General features: G+C 40.3%; 1 protein-coding gene across 2 annotated transcripts in view; it reads right to left on the reverse strand.

Annotated features, from left to right (window-relative positions):
- Positions 1 to 18,398, reverse strand: part of rnf19b (ring finger protein 19B) — a 67,594-nt gene that overhangs the window by 25,497 nt on the left and 23,699 nt on the right. The window contains exons 1-2 of one of the 2 annotated variants that reach the window (XM_038308364.1): positions 9,350 to 9,493; positions 1,601 to 2,735 (exon numbers count right to left, since the gene is read on the reverse strand). In XM_038308364.1, the coding sequence (XP_038164292.1) occupies positions 1,601 to 2,244 (644 nt within the window). In that variant the 5' untranslated portion in view covers positions 2,245 to 2,735; positions 9,350 to 9,493. Of the gene's footprint in view, positions 1 to 1,600; positions 2,736 to 9,349; positions 9,494 to 18,398 lie in introns of those variants that run through there. The other variant, XM_038308363.1, reaches the window with a different exon arrangement.

The following is an 18,398-nucleotide window of genomic DNA, read 5'->3' on the forward strand; positions in this document are numbered from 1 at the left end:
ATGAAAAATCTCAAATTAAGAAAAAACCCCTGCTTTAATTAATAAGTTCCTGGTAAATAATCAGGTTTTGGATTTTTTTTTTATATTAATGGCAGCTTCCTCTTTAACTTAGTGCCGCTCTGCTGCTTCTGCTAAACAAAAAAAAAAAAAAAAAAAAAAAAAAAAAAAAAAAAAAGAAAAATCACTTTCATTGTCAAAAAAAAAAAAACCCGTCTGAGAGTGAGACAGAAAGCAGAGACCTGAGATGAAATCAGGTTTTTCCAGCTACCGCAGAGATTCTGTGGCTTTCCCCTCTGACTCTACCTGGGTTTTTTAGTCTAAACCAGAGCAGGAGAAGAATATCACAGCCTGCTGAAACCCAACGACAGTGAATCACTCCTGCTTTTTATGATCAAACAGACGCCTCTCATTTGTTCCAGAAACGGAGCAGCTCAGCCTCTGACTCTCTCCGACCACAGAGAAGCTCGCAGCTCTCTAACCCACTTACTGCCTCTCAGATCTCACTTTCAGCCTCTCACTTTTTTATCTGATCGGGTCGAAGCATCTCCTCCTTTATACTGTATATAACTTCCAAAACATGCGTTGAAAATAAACGCCTTCATCCGCAGCCGGGGCTCAGTCAGATTACATACACTGCAAAAAAGATCTATAAATAAGTAAAAAATTCTTAAATTAAGTGTATTTATCCTTATTCTAAGTAGGTAAATGAGGTAGTTTGCCAATGGAATGAGTATTTTTACTCTTAAAATAAGATAATTAGAGAATATGCACTTGAAATAAGACAATGCAATTGTGTTTTCTTATTTTAAGTGTAAATTGTCTTGTTCCATTGGCAAAATGTCTCTTTTACCTCCTCAATTCAAGGACAAATGCACTTATTTTAAGAAAAAATTACTTATCCAGATTTCGATTTTTTCCAGTGTGCATTCTGGAAAAAATCTAAACCTAGATAAGTCATTTTTTCTTAAAGTAAGTGCATTTCTTCTTAAATTGAGGAGATTAAAGAGATATTTTGCTAATGGAACAAGACAATTTAGATTTAAAATAAGAAAACACAATTGCATAGTCTTATTCCAAGTGCATATTAACTAATTATCTTATTTTAAGGGTAAAAATACTAATTCCATTGGCAAATTATCAAATTTACCTGTTCAAATCAAGGGTAAATACACTTAATTTAAGAAATTTTCACTTATTTCTAGATCATTTTTGCAGTAAAACTTCCTTGTTTTCACTCATTGCAAATAATGACTTCCCTTAAATATGTGAAAGATAAGAGTCAAAGCTACGCTATAATTGTGCAATAATTACAGACAGAACAAGAATTTGAGTTTTAAAGTTGCTCAAATGGACCAAACTGATCCTAATTTGACATTTTTAGTATTCATTATCAAACTATGTTTCTATAATATCTACCTCATTATTTGAGTTTTTCCTTTGCCTCTTTTAAGTTTAGTTTTTAATTCATAACTTGGAAGTTTTTTCCGTCCTTATGACTAAATATCTGCAGCTCAGGACATGTCTGGTGTCTTAGAAACGAAAAGTTAAACACATAAAGCCTGGAGGATCTTCTCTGAAGGCGCAGTGGACCGTTACTTACCCACAATCGGGCGCCGGGCACCATCTGCAGTCCGGGTCAGAGGCGAGGCACCTCCTCAGCAGGAACTCCTCGTACTTGTCCAGCAGGGCGGCGTCGTCCAGGATGTCGGCCACCTGCCGCGGGGCCAGCCTCTCGGCGCACTCGGGGCAGCTGAGCTGGACGCGGCTCTCGGTGATCTCGATGCGGAGGTACTGCCGCAGGCAGCAGAGGCAGGAGCGGTGGCTGCAGCCCAGCAGCTCGGGCAGCTGCTCGGCGGGCTGGCGCACCAGGCACAGCGGGCACTCCAGGAGGTTGGGTTCCCCGGATGCGGCGGCTCCCCTGAGGGACGGCTGGCTGGAGGAGAGCGGCTTGGAGGGGGTGCTTGAGGCTGCATCCTTACTGTTTGTAACTGCTGTGGTGGTCGTGGCGGAGGCTGCGGTTGGCGTTGAACTCAAGGCTGAAGGCAGCGGCTGATGATGATGATGATGAGTTAAAGGAGTGGCCGCTCCTCCTTTGGGGCCCCTTCCACTCCGAGAGCCCCTCTTGCTGTGGAAGAGGCTGTGGAAGGAGATACGGCCCTGGCGTTTCCCAGCTGCTCGGCACTTAGGGTTGGGAACGCTGCTGACTGATGAATGAGGAGACTCAGAGCCCTTTTCTGAGCCCATTTTCCTTTTTTTATTCCTCCTTAAACTTCCCACAAAGGGACACAGAGTCCGGTATGTTCCCTGGTAGAGCTGAAGTGAAAGTGTTTTCAGGCTCAGACTCTTAAGAAACTCCTCCTCGTGCTTTCATGAGAAACCAAACATCATCAGGAAAGGGCAGAGAGAGATAACACAAACAGAAATCGAAAGGAGTGACGCAAGTGAAGCCTGGGAAAAAAAAAAAAATTCCCTTCAGCTGCCTCTGTCTCTCAGACCGACCGTCTAAAGTTTCACAAAGAGAGAAGAGAGGAAGAGAAAAGCTCTATTTCAAAAATACAAAGTCAGCTTCATTCAGTCACACCTACAAAAACACAGAGCCATAAAAATCCTGAAAATCCCCGTTTGATGGATGTATCTCCTCTGGAATGGATCTTTTTGTCCTCTCTGCCGAGTCCAGGGCGTCTGATCCTCTCCTGCTGCTGTTGCTGAATGCCGGCTTCTCTGAACGCTCCTCTCTGTTGGAGAGAAAGAGGGCAGGAAGTTAACACAAAGAGCATGCTCAGTATGACACACGCCTCCTCTCCCTCCCTGCTTCTTCTGGCTCCTCCTCGGTTTCAGTTTTTGTGTGTGTGCATCTGAACTAATTGCATATCAGCTCTGATGGACATAAACACGTGGCGTGCTGTTAGACGGCACGCGCAAAGAACCAAAACCCATCGCTGGAGCAAAGTCTGCAAGATGAGACGAGTTGAAACCTCCGGCTGAACACATGACATCATCCTCCGCTCCAACCAATCGCTACCTTCAAACAGTCTCCCTCTCTACCACGCTGAGCACCACGAGCTCTTCCTCCACTTCACGCTGTGCGGATACTGCCGTCACCATGGCAACGCTCACTACAAGGATTCAAAACAGCGAGTTTCAACCTGACAGCTTTGTGTACGACGATAACAAGAAGACAAACCCATAAACTGGTTAATAGAGTCAGACGTTCACTAGAGACACCTAGAAAGGTGCTTTAATTAAATCAATCACAGATGCAGCTGCAAGAAAGATATGCAGAAACCTAACATCAACTTCTCCATCCCCTTTTTGGCTTTTGCCTATTTTATAAAATTATAACCTATAATTTAGATGTTTTTTAAGTATCATGATATGAGATGAATCTGCAAAAAAATGTCCTGTTCTATAACACCTTCCTTGTTATGCTGCCCTAAAAAGCTCTGGTGAAACTAACCACCTTCTAAAGTCACATAATTAGACAAATGAAAACCACCTGTATGTGATCCAAGCACCATGTTGTTCGGTATGAACAAAGGTTTTTCTAAAAGGCTGCAACGCCACTAAAGAAGAGTAACTAAGAGACAAAGTTGAGGAGAAGTAGGAGTCAGGGCGGAGTTATAAAAATTATGAAAAGTCTGTGATTTGCCCTCAGAGCTAAAACCCTCAACCTTGAAGGAAAACATGAAACAACAAACCTGCCGAGAAAGGGCGCCTCTCCAGAACCAACAGACGAAGCACGTAGGGCATCAATCAGAGAGACAGCACAGAGGCCAAAGGTAACCCTGAGAGCTCCTGGTGGATCTGTCCAATTATTTTATTTTATTTTATTGATTCATCGGATAACCAAAGGTTACTTACAGAAAAGCTTTTACGAAATGAATCCATGTGAAGCTGAAACGCTTCTACTTGAGGAGTCGTGGATAGAACATATTGACGAAAAATCTTACATGCAAAATGTTTACTTAATTTTTATAATTTCAGGTTATCCTGAGCTAGCTCTATAGTTATGCTGCTATAGGCTAAGAATGCTGGAGGACATAGGGTCCGCTCTTTCATCATTCTATCTCTATTCTCCCACTCTGCAGAATCTGTTAGTTCAATCTCTAACGTTCTGCTCTCTCTGCTTTTTCTCATAGTAGCTTCATCTGGTCTGTTCCTGTTTGGCTGTGACTCCATTCTGGAGAGAAATATCAGCTGTTGCTGCCATCAACACCTTTGTTTCTAGATGTTGGAGATTTGCCTGTTTTCCAGTGTAGTCCTGTTTCTCTGACTGTGACTAACTGGATGTGCTCTCTTCATCCTCTGATAGGGGAGCTGGCTCGGAGCTCGTCTGCCTGGCTGTGTGTCCTTGACTGGGCCGCCTTTTACAGTTGCCTTTTGTATCGATGCTTCTTTTTCTATCTCTGCTTCTGTCTCCTTGAACTCCAGTGGGCCTCAGCAGATGGCCGCTCACACTGTGCCTGGTTCTGCTGGAGGTTCCTTCCTGTTCAAAGGGAGTTTTTCCTCTCCACTGTCGCTACAAGCATGCTTAGTGTGTGGGATTGCCTTCGAGTCAATGAGTCGATAAAATCAACTGGTTTTCCTTAGATAGAAAACTATAAATCCCGTTGACTGGATGATCTGGTGAACTGTAAAATGCCTTGAGATGACGTGCTGTGAATTGGCGCTATAAAAATAAACTGAATTGAATTTTGAGACAGTCTCTATACTTCATTTAAAGGTACACTATGCAACCGGTGTTGATTTTCCAGCGAGGCTCCCCCCAGAGGGCGAAAGTAAAAGTGAACTGACGTAAATATGCTCAGCTGTTCTCCTGGTTTCTCCGTCAAGCCAGGCGCGGTTGTTTTGAGCTTAGCAGACAGGCGAACACAACGAATGACTAACACAGTGAAAGTATGAATATGCACACAGAGAGAGAGAAACCATTCCAATGTTACTTACAATCGCATCAGCAGAAACGCGAGGTCCGCGTCAGCCTTGCAGCCTTCTTTTTATTTTAGCTCTCGCCATTCGGAAAAAGCTTGCCCGATGTTCACCCGTGTACGACTCCTCTCTCTGTCCGGATCCCTTTTCCTCTTTCTTGCCTGCTCTGACATGGGCTTTCGCTGTTTTCACGCTGGTTCCGCCATGATAACTGCACAAAGACCGCCACTGTGCTAGCAACGAGCATGCTTTTAACTGGGGGCGTGTAGCAGTTCTCGCCGTAAAGCAAGACCGACTCTCGCGAGACTTCTGAGCCTGTGGGCGCGGGCCGAGGGGTCCTGCAATTGCAAGTGCGGTATTTCCCCCACAGACCACCAGGGCGGCCGAGAAAACCTTTGTTCAACCTGAAATGACTAATTTAATCATCCAAAACGTTATGGAACACATTAATTAACTGAAAAATGTTGCATAGTATGCCTTTAACAATTAATCGCTTACTAAATCAGTTGACGATTATTTCAATAATTGATTAAACAGGATTAATCTGATTGTTTCTTTCTATATATTATACGTATACTGTTAAGCTTTTGAAGTTCGCAGACGACGCCTCTCTAATCGGACCTATCTCTGACAGTGACGAGTCCGCCTACAGGTGGGAGGCTGACCATCTGGTGACCTGGTGCAGGGACCCCATCACCCTCTGTGACTCCACAGTTGACACTGTGAACCAAGAAAGCCCAGCAGAGGATGTATTTCCTGCGGAAGCTGAAAAACTTCAACCTGCCAAGAACAGCTATGGTGCACTACTACTCCTCCATCATTGAGTCCATCCTCACCTCCTCAATCACCATCTGTTACGCTGGTGCCACCGCCAAGGAGAAGGGCAGACTGCAGCGTGTCATCCGGTCTGCAGAGCAGGTGATTTGCTGCAATCTTTCATCTCTCCAGGATCTGTACGCCTTCAGGGCTCTGAGGTAGAGCTGGGCGATATGGCGATATATATCGTGAGGACGAGAGAAACATGTCTATCGTGACCTTTCTCCTCTATTTTTTTCTATCGTGATAAACTTTTTTATTATTATTATTACTGCTAATATACACTTTAATATAATTTGTTAATATAACATTTTGCGTTTTTGCTATGCAAACTCTAAGTGTATATAACAAAAAAAAAAGAGAATAAAAAGATAATGTGTATAGAACGTGGTTTTGCGACACTACACCGCTTTACGTCACGCGGCTTTGCACCATACGTTTGCGACATTACTGACGGAGAGAGCCCGCGAAATTTCTTTCTGGCTTGAAAAAAAATGAATGATGGACACCCAAGAAGATGTTACCACAGCAGCGGTTACAGAGTCCGAAACGGTTGCCAGGTCACAGACACAACAAACACCACTTTTGCCCAAAAGGGGAGGCAGCTCGGTTGTTTGGTTATATTTCGGATTTCAGCCATCTGATAAAGAACAAACGCAGCCGATATGTAAACTGTGCAGCAAAGCCGTTCCAGCGGCTGATGCAAATACTTCCGGCCTCTTTTACCACCTGAAGAAAAATCATGAACAAGAACACGGGAAACTACAACAACTCCGATCAAAACAAACAAGGGATGAAAATACAGGAAGCACTGGAAAGAAATTCTCACAGCCGAAGCTTAAGGAAGCATTCGCCCAAGGATCACAATATGAGAAGACATCTCAGCGACACAAGCAGATCACAGGTGCTATTTCACGCTATATCTGTAAAGGCATGGCCCCCGTTTACATAGTCGAGAAAGACAGCTTTCGGGACCTCGTCCGTACACTCGATCCCAGATATGTGATGCCTTGTCGAAAACATTTCAGTAAAGTGGAGCTGCCTGGCTTATATGCTAGTTGTCGGGCTGAAGTGGAGAGAGAGGTACGCAGTGGTGCGACGCATTATGCGTTGACTACGGACATGTGGATGAGTAGAGCAACACAGCCTTATATGAGTAAGTGAAAGACAAGAGAAAAACCTGGCCTTGGAATTTTATAAAATGTCAATAACAAATGAATATTAAATGATTAATTACTGCAGCGCAATAGCCAAGATTCTATACTGTTCACTGTCATGGCCGCAAATTGCATAACTGGTGTTCTTGGTTTGGAGTTGGGATTCTCATATTAGGAAACAAGATGATGGGTAAAAAATAGACGATGAAAGATTTTTTTCAACCCTGTCCATCTGACGGACTATGAAAACATAAAATGCAACATCAGTTGTGGTATATCGTGATATATATCGTTATCGTGATATAAAATAATCCATATCATGATATAGTTTTTTTTCCATATCGCCCAGCCCTACTCTGAGGCGTGCAGGGAAGATTGTACCTCCTCGCACCCCAGTCCCAAACTATCTCAGTCACTCCCCTCTGGCAGGAGGATGTGGTTCATCAGGACCAAAACCTCACACCACAAGAACAGTTTCTTCCCATCCGCTACCAGCCTTATCAACAAGGCCAAGAGATCCCCTTGACACTGCCTCTCTCCCTCCCCCGTTTTACGACCTAGAAGCTAGCATCTCCAGACCTTCTACGTTACATTAACACACATTCTACTGTGTATATAGCTATAGATTCTGTCTATATATATCTATTTTTTCTGCACCATCAACACAAAGTCAAATCCTTTGTAGGTGCAAACCTACTTGGCAATAAACTCGATTGCGATTCTGTTTATAAACCTCCTAAAAACGAGCGCAATGCACACAAAAAGCTGCATTGACATAGAAATACTGTAGTAGAGTAGGAAAATGATATTACTAGCCAACAGGCACACACATGTATGACAGGCCTAAAGGCATGCAGAGGCCCAGTACAGTGAAACAGGAGGAGCAAATGAGCACTCACATGTGAAAAGTAATAATTACCTAAACACAAAATATACATTCTAATTATGTTTTTACTAGAATTACAGACTTTTTTAAGCCTCTTCTCAAGATAAAGGCCCTGCAGCAGCAGATCTAAGCAAGCCTGTCTGTCTTTGGATCTCTCACTTTAAAGTTAAACAGATACTCTCTTTTGAGTCTTTTTTCTTTTGCTGCTAGACATATTGCACCTAAATCAATTTTGCGAGGCTTTGTCAGCCAGTTTTTGACATCTGTGTAACATCCAATTAAGAATAAAAGGAAATAGTAAAATTAGGATGTCAGCTGCAGTCAAAGAGGAGACAAAGTGGATTTTGGAAAGAGATAAAAGGGAAGCAGATGAGAGACCAAACTCAGCTACATCATTCTGGGCCATATGTAATAACTGGGTTATTATAAAGGAGGAATGTGTGCTAAACTAAGACATGGTTGCAAAGCAAACCCTTAAATATCATGCTTCCCTACCAGCCTTTCAGAGGGCTTACATAAAGCAAAGACGGAGAAGAAAGAATCCAGGTAGCAGCAAAAGCATGGGCGGTTCTAGACAGGGGCCAATGGAGGCCAGGGCCCCTGTAGATCATGTCCTGGCCCCTGTACTGAAGACATAATACTCAAAGAAATTCTGATGATGATCTGCGCTGGAACAGAAATGGTTACCAATAGATCCTTTGGATCTATTCCCTTTTTTTCTTTACAAATTCTGTTTTATTAACTGTTTAAAAACATAGCATCAGTGGTATTGAGATAGGATCCCAGTTTTCATCTGCTAAATGTTTTTTTTTTTTTTCAAAACAAATGTAAAAAAAATACTCAACTTAAACTCTAAATAAATTCTAATTCAGATTTTATAGAAAACTGTAATTTCAACTTAAATTAAGTAAAAAAAAAAATCTAAATTCCTAAATTCTGAATGTATATTGACCTAATTTTTATTTTATTTTTTATTTAATTTTATATACAGAGGGAAATTACTTCTCTGCATTTAACCCATCCCTTTGGGGAGCAGTGGGCTGCCATTGTGAGGCGCTCAGGGAGCAGCGTGAGGTTAAGGGTCTTGCTCAGGGAGCCAGAGTGGCAGTCTGTGGGAGTGGGGGATCGAACTCACAATCTCAGGATTAAAAGCCCTATGCTTTGATATTTGAATCCCTGTGTTTTATTTCATGCTTTTCTCTGCCCCCATGAAAACACGCTGGCCCCCTCTTGGCCCCCCCTGGTACATTTGGTCTAGGACCGCCACTGAGCAAAAGTAAAGGAGGGAATTTCTCTGACAGCTGTGTGGCACAGGGTTCATATTCACTATTACTAATAACACTCCCTCATGAGCATGGATATAAACATAGTGCTTCCAGCTCAACTGATTAATGGCATTAATCATATTTTTCCAATAAAAAGAACTGAAAGGTGTTCCTGAAAAGTTCTTACGCATTAAGATTTACGTTTAAAGTACTACTGAGGAAGAAAAAGCTGTGCTGGTTTGTGTCGCAACAGAAAATAAATTCCCAGCACAACAAAGGAAACAGACAAACACACTCACTCAGCAATCCAGATGTTTCCTGGTTTCCCCTCTGTGAAGCACCAAACAACTGAGCAAGCTTCTGTGATTGACTTAGCATTCACAAATCTGATTACAGCCACTCGTCCAAAGGCCTCTGTCTCTCTCACACACACACAGAGTTATGCTGACCCAGTAAACGTCAGAACATTCATGTGATTAGGATGTCTGAGAGCGTGAGGAGGGGACTGTGACGCACAGAAAAACATAGATAAGCCGACCAACCTTGGAGAGGCTGAGGCTCTGCATCCATAGTTTACAGAACCACAAGTTCTCTTATAATCACTGTTTTAGAGATCTGCAGACATCTGCACGTTTCCATCGTTATTTATTATTTTGATTTAATTTGGGGGCAAATTGATGCATCTGTGTGATCATTTTTGCATGTCTGAGCCCTCTAGTGGTCATGTTGTGAACTCCAACACCAAAAAATGGAAAGCATGAAGCAGATTCCAATCATATTAAATATATTATTAATAATAATAAGGCTTTTATTGAGGAAAAAATAAGGAAGAATAACAGAGCACAGTGAGATATGTTGGAACATGTCTGAAACAGCCAGACTGTGGGCATTTAAAGCTGTTCCTAGAATAATAAACAGAAACTGTTGGGATAATCTGAGCTGAAGATTGTCGGTCTCAACACCTACTTCTAGTCAACAAGCCAAGTTACTGTGGAACGGATGCAGCTCCGTCAAGGAGTCTCTAAAACAGTCCTACCTCTAATGTTCCTCCTTGTGTTTAAATGTGGTCTGATGAGCACAATTCACTGCACCACAAAATGTGGATTATGTGTTTTTCTTTTTTTTATTTGCATTTGTTACCTTTTTTTGTACTGAATGGTCTGCAAATATGCTCCAGTCAAATATAACATTTATGTTTTATTAAACTGTTTGAAAAATAAATGTGGGTAGTTGAAACAAATGAGATGTTTTTAGACACATTAGCAGAATATCATGATAAGTGAATATTAGTTTTGTAGATGCAAAACACAATACCATGTCGCCTCTATTAAAACCTCTTTAACTTTGCTTTAGTTCACCTCAGCTACACAAATCTTTCCACAGGTAATATTCACATCAGCGGGCAAGTGACTTTCACATTTCATTTGCCCAGAAACAATTTTTACTTGCCCAGTATAATGTTTGATAAATATAGTTCCTAATATTCATTTTTGTATATATATCAATGAAACAAGTTTGTTTTTTTAAATGTTCTTTTGTAATTCAGTAAGTTTCCAGCTTCCTGGTGTGTATCTGCATGCGTCAGATAATGAACTCAAGCCTACATTACCGTGTTAACATGCTTTTCAATCCTTCCTGCACATTCTTTTCAAACTAAACTTTGCTTTAAACTGTTGTGTGCTTGGAAAAATATAAATTGTAATGTTAAAAATAAAAAAAAAACTTGACAGGTAGCTTACTAATCACTAATTTAACATGTTTAGCTCTATAACATTTAAATGCACCACTCTAATGTCTAAGAGAAAAAACTTTAATGAATATTTTTTAATGTATGACCACTGCACAGAAGCCTGCCATATGATAGACATATTTACACTGTGCGCATACAATCATTATTATTTTCCTAATCCCTGACTGATCATTTTTAATCTAGCATGTATTATAGTATAGATTAAATTCATCATCCAGCTGCTGCTCTGCAGAATTCTCTCCCCAAGAGCTGAATCACAACATCTAGTGGAAAATCCCGCGGCTTTATCAAATCACGCGAGAATGTGTGCAAAACAACAAAGATGGCGCCGGCAACGCTTGTTGGTCGTTTTCAGCGAATGTCAGTGATTATAAAGTAATTTTGAGTGATGAATAAAATATTTTTTTGGGATCATTGCACTTGCCCGGCGGGCAAATGCAAGGAAATTTGTACTCTCCCGACAATAAAAACTACTTGCCCCGGGCGATCGGGCGATGGCTAACATCGAGCCCTGCACATGTTGAAATACGGTTTCCAAAACTTTGTAGCCTTCTTTATTACATTTCTAAAAGGATTATACACTTCTGCTGAAATACACACTGTTAGCTTTATTTTGATAGCAAGATTATTTTAAAGGAAAAGTTCGCTCATATTCAGAATTCAAACTTCTGAAAGTACTTTCAGAAGTAAGACGTCACGGTGCGGTATCGGCTGTTGATCAAGTCCCAGTGCTGTATCTGGTGTTTGTCACAACGCGCTATTATCCAAGTCATCTTGAAAACATTCTTCTTCCAAATGTTGGCTACATATTACGTGTTTTTTCTCTGGCCAGAAGTTCGATGGCAAATCCTCCCTCTTCAAGTTGGCGATCCAACGACCAACCCGTCCGTGGAGGACCAGGAATCAGAAAGGTGGAATAACTCTTTTTTTCACTTTTACCCGATGTATTCCAGCATCCAGCTGCCATGCACGTGGGCATTGTCAGTTTCACTATAGCTCTGGTGAATTTCAATGGTGAAGTCCTCTGGAAATCTTCAATAATTGTTGTTGATTGCAGATGTGTCTAGTAGTTCCCATTGATTTAGCTTGTAAAGCGGGGAGAATGGCGCTAGGCTTACCGCACCGTGACGTCACTGCCGGAAGATGGCAGGAGGGAGGGGTTACTATATTTGGGCAAAAATGGCCGCTCCCAGACTCAGTAATTGCGACGAAAATTATTATTTTTTAACTTATTTACGCTAAATTAATTAAATCACCCCTAACATATTAGTTTTAGGTATAGATAATGATCCATTGATTATTCCTTGCTGACCAGAGTTTTCCTTTTATATTGTGTAACTGCTAAGAAGACATCATTTAGATACGGGCAAGCTATTTTAGCACAAACTTCTTGAGAACTCACTGGGGCGTAACATGTTTGAATATAAAAAAGAAACAAAGCTGTAAACAAAGCTAAAATTATGCCCCATCCAGAACTTCACAGTTGCACGATTCGGTCCATCATAAGCAACATATGGACTTTACAGACATGAGACCATAAAGCAAACATGGTTGATGGTGAGAGAAGCAGAAGGAAAGCGGCTCCCTTTGCTTCTCTTATCCTTAACTATAACATTCTGACCTTTTTATGCATTATTGAACATTAACTTGGAGCTGTGGTAGCTAAATCAATCACAGAGATGTGAAATCCGCTGCCAAACTGGCTCCAACATTTCCTGTCAGCTGACACATTCACACGTAACCATAAAATGCATAAAGTGGTAAAGAAAAATCTGCTCTTTAATGGGTTCCAATGGAATTACATAAAAGTGGAAGAAATCTAAGCTCAGGGACGGATAAATGCAGTTTGACAGTGATAAAAAATATAAACATTTAACGGCTGTGATTAGGAATTTTTCATTGGAACTGCTTAAACGCGATCCGGATGCTCTTGGATCTTCAACCCTCTTTGTTGTCTGAGTGCGTATCAGTCAAAACAAAAGCTTCACAGTGACTTCAACACCTGTGGCTGATTTTATGGCTTGAGTTTAGATGAGATAAGAACATGCGGAAGTGAAATATCAAGTCTGGTAGGCAGGGCCATCAGATATGAGATAAAGATAAGCTTCGTCAGAATGCCAACAAGGCATTTGATCATGGAAGGTAACTTTCCTCGTAATTTCCAATCATTTTATACAGACCCTTAACTCCACATTACCACTCATAGGTAATGTGACAGCATACTCAAGGCTGCAAAAATTAAAAGACATAAAAAAGTACTCTGGAATTACAAACTGCAAAAGGTAAATACATTAAGCTCAGGAGCGTCTCTAGAGTCGAGTAAAGGGGGGCTACCACCCTTCTGCAGATCCTTGCCCCACCAGCTGTCTCCTCCAACTTTGTCTTTAAAATAATTATAAACAATGATCACTTGTTTGTGCAAAATCCTTTTACAGTCTTTTAATTAAACAGTATTTTAGCACAAATATATAAAAGTTAATATAAAGGTTTTAAATACAAAACCCCAAAAAACAAACATCTACAGTAGTAGTCATTCAAAATGTCCCCACTTTCCCTGATGGGTCGCCTAAAATTCATTCCTAAAGTCGCAGGGAAATCATATTTAAATGTCAAATCATTATGGTTTAAACATGTATATAAATGTACTCTTTATCAAATGATATGTTTTTTTCCAAAATTTAGAAAATTTCTATTCTTAAAATCTGTTTTTTTTTGTTGTTTTCTTATTCAGGCAAGTTATTTATATGTCAGCCTGAACACCTAAATTCGGCCAATCATATATCAACGGTCATCTGTCAATCAAATTTTTTCGGTCATAGCATTTTGATTCATATGTCGCAGCTAATATACGCAACGGTTGAAATCAGAATCCTTTCCTTTCCCATTGAGTTCCGCCCTGGCGTCCTCTTCCACAACATCTTCATCCCCCTTTCCTCCTCTAAATAAAAAATGGATGACGGAGGAGACTCATCCACGACCTCCGACACTAAACTCTCCTCCTCTTGCATGTTTCCGCTGTTCCCAGAAAAAGCATTGGTTCAAATTAGGATCTCTAGGCTTTTCACCTTTGCTTGCTCCAGGGACAGTATTTGAACATATCTAGTCACTGAAGAACAAAAAACTAATTCATCTCCAATTTGTCCTCGTTTAGTTTGATGCTCAGAAACACAATAAATCTGAAATTTGTGTTTATTTATGAGCCATAATTACTCAACAAGCCATGAAGCGGACCTAAAAACTGACAAGGAATGGAAGCCATACATTCAGAATAAACAACTAAAAAACCTTAAATGTCTGTTTTTAATACTAAAACACCTCAGGACAAAATCTAGCAACACCTGGGTAAAAATTAAAGCTTAAGTCTGGTTGCCTTCCAGTTTAAGCCTTTTGTGGAAGATTATTTACCATTTCCCTCCTGCTGTTTAAACCCCTGAGAATGATTGATCACGCGATCACTGAAACCTGGCTTCTGCTCTGTCATGTTGCATAATGACAAAAACTCTTGAACATAAAGAATAAGCTTGTCTATGACACACAAAGGGTCTGAGTTTGTTTTTAGATGCAAGCCTTCTCTGAACACGCAGCATCAAAGCTCGGATAAGAGAGGACGTCTCTTCTATCACAGGAAAAAAGATCTAGAAATAAGTAAAAATGTCTTAATTTAAGTGTATTTACCCTTATTTTGAGTAGGTAAATGAAATAATTTGCCAATGGTATGAGCATTTTTACTCTTAAAATAAGATAATTTGATAATATGCACTTAAAATAAGAAAATGCAATTGTGTTTTCTTACTTCAAGTGTAAATTGTCTTGTTCCATTGGCAAAATGTCTCTTTTAGCTCCTCAACCCAAGAAAAAATGCACTCAGTTTAAGAAAAAAATGACTTATCTAGATGTTGATTATTTCCAGTGTATACCCCTCCCCAACCTGTTGCTTAAATTCGATTAATCTCAGCCAACAGTTTGAGTAAAAAACAGCTGATTGGTGAAGTCAAGGAGTTGAACTTAGAACAGGTAGCGAGAAATATTTCTTCTTTTGGAGGTTAATCAACAGACAGACTCCAGCAGGCTAAAACATGTTCAGCTGGTTGATCTATCCTCATTTTAAGATATTTAGAAGATTAAAAATATCCAACTTTAAATTTTGGACTAACATGTCTAACCGAAGTGCTGTTAAAGAATATTAATCTCCTTCTTTTATCATTGTTTTTGTCATAGTTTAATATTATCAAACTCATTTAAATGTGTTTAATGAAATACAAGCAGCAGTTATGATTAAAACTTTTTTCATAAAGGCGGTAAAGCTATCAAAGCCAAACTGTTCCTAAGTCAAAGAAATGAGACAAAGCGTATTAATTCCGAGAATCTGCTTTGGAGCCACACCTGCACCCTAAAGTGCTTTCGAATCTAATTCCAACAAAGTGAAACAAAAACAGGTTTTCGTTTCAGCGAGGAATCACGGGATCAGATTCCTGAGGACATGACCTCCGTGTTCAGGAACAAATCAGCGTTCCTCCCTCTGATCGTGAAGGTCTGACGACGTATTTGGATCCTTCCCTGAAAGATCAAATCAATGCAATATGTCGACTGACGTTTGATAAAGGGAGCAGATGAACAAAGGAGGGATTCACGGCAGTAGAGAGTCTCGCAATGACAATATCAAGTGTGATATAAGCCTGCTTGTAAGCGTGTGCAGCAGAAAGACTCTACCCAACTGGCTAAATATTACAGCAGCGTATAAAGTGTAGAACATTTGGTATATATGAGCAAGCAATTATTGCAATCCAACCAGTCCTTAGCAACACAGATATTGCAGACATTAATATTGTGATGACAGCATATTAGCATGTATTGTGCATGGTTAGGATAAATGTCAGGAGAGCAGGCAATAGTGTGCAGATGGAGCCGAGCAGCCGCGGAGAACATGGTTTGTTATCTCACACTTCTCCTCCTACTCCACGGCTGCTCCCAAACACATGCAGCTTCAGTTCTGCAGACTTTCTGTCCTGCAAACCTGGTAAAATGTCCTCCTCTGCACATGTTCTTCCATTTAATTTCCTCCTAAATACGTTTCTCTTCCCCAGTCTTTGAAAACGGAGGCCTCTGCTTTCAGATGTGGACATGATGCAGAGGAGGAAAAAAAGCATCTAAATTAATCAGAAGACAATGGCATTGGGTTCAATAAGAAAGCTGGAATAGATTATGATCTTCCTTTCTTTAACAGTTCAGCTGTTAAATGTGCTGACTCTAAATGTGCTGAATAAAAACAACCTGATGGAAAAAACAAAAGAGAGAAAAATAAACTTTTTTCCCCCCTTTCTTTATCGCCTTGTTATAAATTTCAATTGCTGTGGTTGTTATTGTTAGATAAAACTATGACTTTACTGCACCTTCCAGAAGTATTCATACCTCATAAACATTTTCACATCATGTTTTTGTCATTCACAAAGTATTCTACTGGGATTTTATACGATAGAGACAAAGTACTGCATAATTATTAGAAGAAAAAAAGGATTTTAATTTTAGATACACTCAAATAAAAATAGAATAGAATTCAACTTAATTTTTATTACATTGTCACTAATATAAAGGCTGCAGAAGTCTCCCTAATTAATAAACAGAGTCCATTTATGTGTATTTTAATTTTGGTATAATTTAAATATACCAAATTATTGACCATCTACCAACGCAAGCATTGCTGTCCATTATATGAGCAAACTTTAAAAATGTTGCAAAAAAGAAAAAGTTAACCATTTGCATCTATTGGAGGGAGTAAACCAGGTGATGCAAAGTGTAATATCATCATACGTTTAGGTTAATGAACAGGAAGTAGAGTTAGCAAGCTAGGATGGAGCAGGGGTTCTAATGGATGCATTACAGTCGGGTGAGTTCAACTTCTTCTCAAGGCACTTTACCGTTCAGCAGATCATCCAGTCAAATTGATTCAAAGTTTTCTATCTAAGGAAAACCAGTTGATTGCATCGAATCATTGACTCAAAGGCAATTAAGCATGCTTAGAGCGACAGTGGAGAGGAAAAACTCCCTTTTAACAGGAAAAATCTCCAGCAGAACCAGGCTCAGTGTGAGCGGCCATCTGCTGAGGCCCCGTCCAGGAAACACACAGCCAGGCAGACGAGCTCCGAGCCAGCTCCCATGTCAGATGATAAAGAGAGCACAAATGTGAAAAGGTTAAAGGGGGTTGCTGACCTTAAACCAGCAGCGGGTGGGAAAAACAAGCCAGCAAACAAACATGTCAGCTTAAAGAATCTGAAATTTAAGAAGATGCCTTTGGGCATCAGAACAAAAACCTGATTTCTGTTGAACTGTAAAGGTTTATCCTCCTGTACGTCATTGAAAATTTCCACTATGAGGGAAATGGTTAAGGATTTGCCTCTGAAGGGGACCTGCTCCACAGTGTGCGATTTTCACAGTGACATCATGTAACAGATCCAGGTTCATGTTGGGTTTTCTGAGTCAGAAACAGAAGGTCAGACGAACAGGAAACTCAGAAAGGAAGACTCCGCTGTGCTCCACTTAGAAACGTTGCGGATTCCCACTTTGAAACTCCAAGGACTTCATGAACCTCTGGTCTCTTTTGCTGCAGGGAACACCCAACCTACATGCTGGAACTGGCAGGACTCACTCCCACACATCAGCTCAAGGAAGAGGACTGTAAATGCAGGTAATAAAACTAGCCCTGCTTCCAGCTTTACAGACATGAGGATTTAATGAGAAGAAGAAGACGTGGTAGCGCTTTCCTGATCTAGCATCAGATGAAAGATGCCTTATTATTCTACACAGCAAACTATTAAAAGAGTCGTAGAAAACAAACCAATTATTCTGTACAACGACTCTGATGGGTTTTCTGGGTAAAAGCAGCTGTAATGGGGAATTTTGATGTGCTCAAACACCCACCTGAGGCTGGTGATAATCAGCTCTGAGCTACAGGTGTGCTGCTGGGAGAATTGATTGCCGTTATGCAAACGGATCATCCAGAGCCAGCATTAAACACGTCCCATCATGTCCACATCAAAGCTGCAGCCAGCTAATCAGAATGAAATAAAAATTCGTATCACGCAACATTTCATCTTACAGTAAGCAGCTGTGATGGCTTTAATGGAAGAACAGCAGCTTTAGATCAGAGCAGGGTCGCATCAGAGTTAGTTTAACTCATGGTTTAGCAAAAAATAACTGAATCAAACATCTGTATTTACATCACCGAGAAAATTAACTGCTATATCAACAGCTTTCAGATATTGCTTGAATATAAGCAATATAAGGTGGCATAAAAAAAATTTCTACTTTGACCTTTTAGAAATAATTCTGAAAATGATCACTATCACTTTTGAGTCTTTTTTGTCAATTGAATGTTTTTTATTCTATTTGGAAAGAAGTAAAACAGCATATTCAAAGAACTGCGGTGAGAAAGGTGAGCTTTATATAGCGCCAATTCCCAACACATGTTAATTAAACCAGATCATACAATGAAATTGATTCAAAGTTTTCTATCTAAGAAAAACCAGTTAATTGCATCGACTCATTGACTCTTCAGCAATCCCTCACACTAAGCATGCTTGTAGCGACAGTAGAGAGGAAAA

The sequence above is a fragment of the Cyprinodon tularosa genome, unplaced genomic scaffold (genome assembly GCF_016077235.1).
Source record: "Cyprinodon tularosa strain WSP-4 unplaced genomic scaffold, ASM1607723v1 ctg635, whole genome shotgun sequence".
Taxonomy (NCBI): Eukaryota; Metazoa; Chordata; class Actinopteri; order Cyprinodontiformes; family Cyprinodontidae; genus Cyprinodon; species Cyprinodon tularosa.